This window comes from Cicer arietinum, chromosome 4, assembly GCF_000331145.2.
Source record: "Cicer arietinum cultivar CDC Frontier isolate Library 1 chromosome 4, Cicar.CDCFrontier_v2.0, whole genome shotgun sequence".
NCBI classification, from domain to species: domain Eukaryota; kingdom Viridiplantae; phylum Streptophyta; class Magnoliopsida; order Fabales; family Fabaceae; genus Cicer; species Cicer arietinum.
Window position 1 is genome coordinate 30,386,363 of NC_021163.2, and position 3,042 is coordinate 30,389,404.

Below are 3,042 nucleotides of genomic sequence, written 5' to 3' on the forward strand. Positions count from 1 at the left end.
TGAGATTGATACTATAAGATTGTGATGAGTATATGTGATGACGTGTAACTAATGACAATGATGTTATAAATTGTGATGAGAATATTGTGATTCCAATTTGTGTTTGAGATGAAGGTCTTAATGGAGTACCATATGCCAACGAGGGGAGAAAATAAATATTGAGAATTTGTGAAGTGAAGATTATTTTGTCATCATATAGATAGGGCCTGACAAGCCTAGTGATTTCGGGAAAGTACAACTAAATGAGTCTGATCGTGACGGTCTGCTGTCGAGCCTTAAGGCAAGATTGTTAGACCTTAGAGGTATTCGGGTGGAGAATTCCTAGGTGACTTGAAGGTAGTACTCCAAATGTCGGGAGCTACCACGCAACACACGTTTACCTCGACTGTCACATATATGTGTCTCGGGTTGAGTTGAGGGGATCTATGAGGACAAGGCCAATTTGAATTGTTCGTCCACCGGGATGATGGCATAGTATCAAGCCTCATAACGAAGTACTTCAGAGTTAGAATGGTACCACATTGTGAAGTAGAGTCTAAGCTCATGCATATCATTGCATTTCCTTGTGATTGTTTCGTTGTGATTGATGTGTTTCAAAAATAATAATAATAATTACTCTTAGATGATTTGATGGATATTATAATGAGATGATTATTTTACTTGAGTGAATTTGATGTTATAATATGATACTATTTACTTAAATATTTTGATGTATCGTAATGTGATTATGATACGATCTATTATGATTGTTGCGTGTTCTTCTTACTTATATTATACTATTAACATGATTTCGAAACTCACCTCCTTCGTTGTTTGTGTTTGACTGACTTGGCCCTGCGTTTGCGAAATCACAGTTGTTACAAGTTAATGAGTCTTGAAGTTCAAGTTTAGGAGGAACCCCACTCTGATAGGTGATACCGGGAATAAAAGTTGTAATTTGTATTTTACTTATTTATTTTGAAACGACTTTTGTATGAAAACCATATAAATATTAATAAGTTTTTAAAATTAAATCAAGTAATTATACTTAAATCAAACTTATTGAGATTGCACTATGGAGTAAAGAAGTTTAAAGTGTTCCTTTTAATTTTTGAGAAATGTAATAACCTAAATTAAAAATTAAAGTTTTTATTTTCTTGGAAACATATTTTTATTTATCTCCTGCAAATTTAATAGAAATATGATATAAATTATTATATATATTATTTTGGAGTTTAGGGTGTCACATGTAAACCATGAAAATGTCTAAAATTGTTTGCTCTGATACCAATTGTTAGAAACTAAGAAAAAGAATTAAATATTGACGTTTATTGAATAATGTTGGTTAATAGTGACCATAATTTAATTACAAAGAGAAATCTAGTTTATATAAGTTACAAGAGATAAATTAAAGGAAAAACAAGAATAGATACAACAATTTCGTCTAAGAAATTCGAGTGTTGATTTCTCTCTTTCAAGAATTAGAAAGTTTGACCTATACCCAACCACAAATAATTGTGTATTAACTTTTCTTTCGGTTTCTCTATTTATTCAATGATGGTGTGTTTAGTTGTGAGAAAAAAATGATAAGAGATAAAAAAGATAAGAAAGAATATGAGAAGAGAAAAAGAGGTGAAAAATAAAGTAAATATGAGAGAAGTGTATTATCTCCCTCTTCTCTTGTTTGGTTTGATGAAAAAGACAAAAATGTCCTTATTAAAAAAATTAGGGTAACTTATTTTGTTATTTCTTTTTTAAATCTAATTATTTTTAAATGCAATGGAATTAATTAACTAAATTTATTATTTTGTTTAATTTAATATATTAATAATTTTACTTATTTTATTACGTTGTTTTGCTTAAAAAAAAAAAGAATGTTACGTCGTTATTTTAATATATTAACAAGGACTTCAACGGCAAAATGCCCATTATAGAAAATTCCCATGCAGAACACCCTAAAGAGGCACAAGTTGTAGCCATCACATCATCGCTTACCAGAGCAGTTTCCCAATAAAACCTACTAAAAAATCAAAAATCAAAATATGATATTCAAAATCTTAGAATAAAAATGGAAAATCAAGAATAGATATGAATACCTAGAGGCTAGAGTACATCTTGGATGAGCTCCTCAACAGAGAGAACAACGAGAGGCGAAGCAGTGGAGATGAAAAATCTATCATCTATGAAGGAAAAGCGACAAGCATTGCAAAGAGAGCAACATGAACACCCAAGGAAGATAAAACATAAGAAGCCAAGGTTGGGGTTATTGGGTCTGACAGGGAGAGAAGTGCAAGGAGTTCTGAAAATTCCTGCACTGGATCAGTGTAATTTTCAATTCCTTGATTTTGGGTAAAGAAATAACCAATCCATTGCTGCATTTTAATTCTTTATGACCCAATTGTCATACCATTTTAAATCTTCTCGTAAGTTACACCCCACTTTTGGCAGGTCAAGGTTTTCTTGTTCATCAATCTTCCTCTACTTCCACTCATAAATTGCATAATACCATTGAATTGGAAGCCAAATTTCACACAGGCCAAAGAATTCAGACCAAGAACCTAGTCATTAAGTGCGCTCTATCAGGATCTTCTCACCAATAATCTCCACAAGAACATTTTCCTCCAACAATTCGATGAAACCGATTTTTGTCCCGCAAAGACACTTCTCTCCTATAAACTTTAGAGATATATTTAGCAAAATTATGGCAATCAACACAAATACGGAGATTTTTTATTACACGGATTGGCGAATGTTCAGGAGTAGCAATTAGACCAAAAGACAAAGCCAACTTTTCACTGTGGCCCAGGAGTATCTTCTCCTTCTGCTCCTCATCCACATCATGTAAAACACAACTCAAATCAGGAACATAACCAACCTCTTTAAACCTAACTGATAATTCCTTCACTTTCACACATATCTCTTCTCTTCTCGGATGGGAGCGATCACTTGCATGGAAAGTATGAAGTACTTGATCAAGCTCCATCCAGCTTCTTCCAGGCTCTTTCATTACTGTCTTCCTCAACATGAGATCCCTTAGCGATCTTACATCTTCCCATCTTCCTG

At 32.9% G+C, this 3,042-nt stretch overlaps 1 protein-coding gene across 1 annotated transcript in view; it reads right to left on the reverse strand.

The window, feature by feature from the left end:
- Positions 1-1,289: 1,289 nt before the first annotated feature.
- The window catches only part of LOC101503292 (putative pentatricopeptide repeat-containing protein At3g13770, mitochondrial), a 3,919-nt gene continuing 2,166 nt past the window's right edge, over positions 1,290-3,042 (reverse strand). The window contains exons 3-4 of the mRNA XM_012714997.3: positions 2,076-3,042; positions 1,290-1,996 (exon numbers count right to left, since the gene is read on the reverse strand). Of these exons, the coding sequence (XP_012570451.1) occupies positions 2,570-3,042 (473 nt within the window). The 3' untranslated portion in view covers positions 1,290-1,996; positions 2,076-2,569. The remainder of the gene's footprint in view (positions 1,997-2,075) is intronic.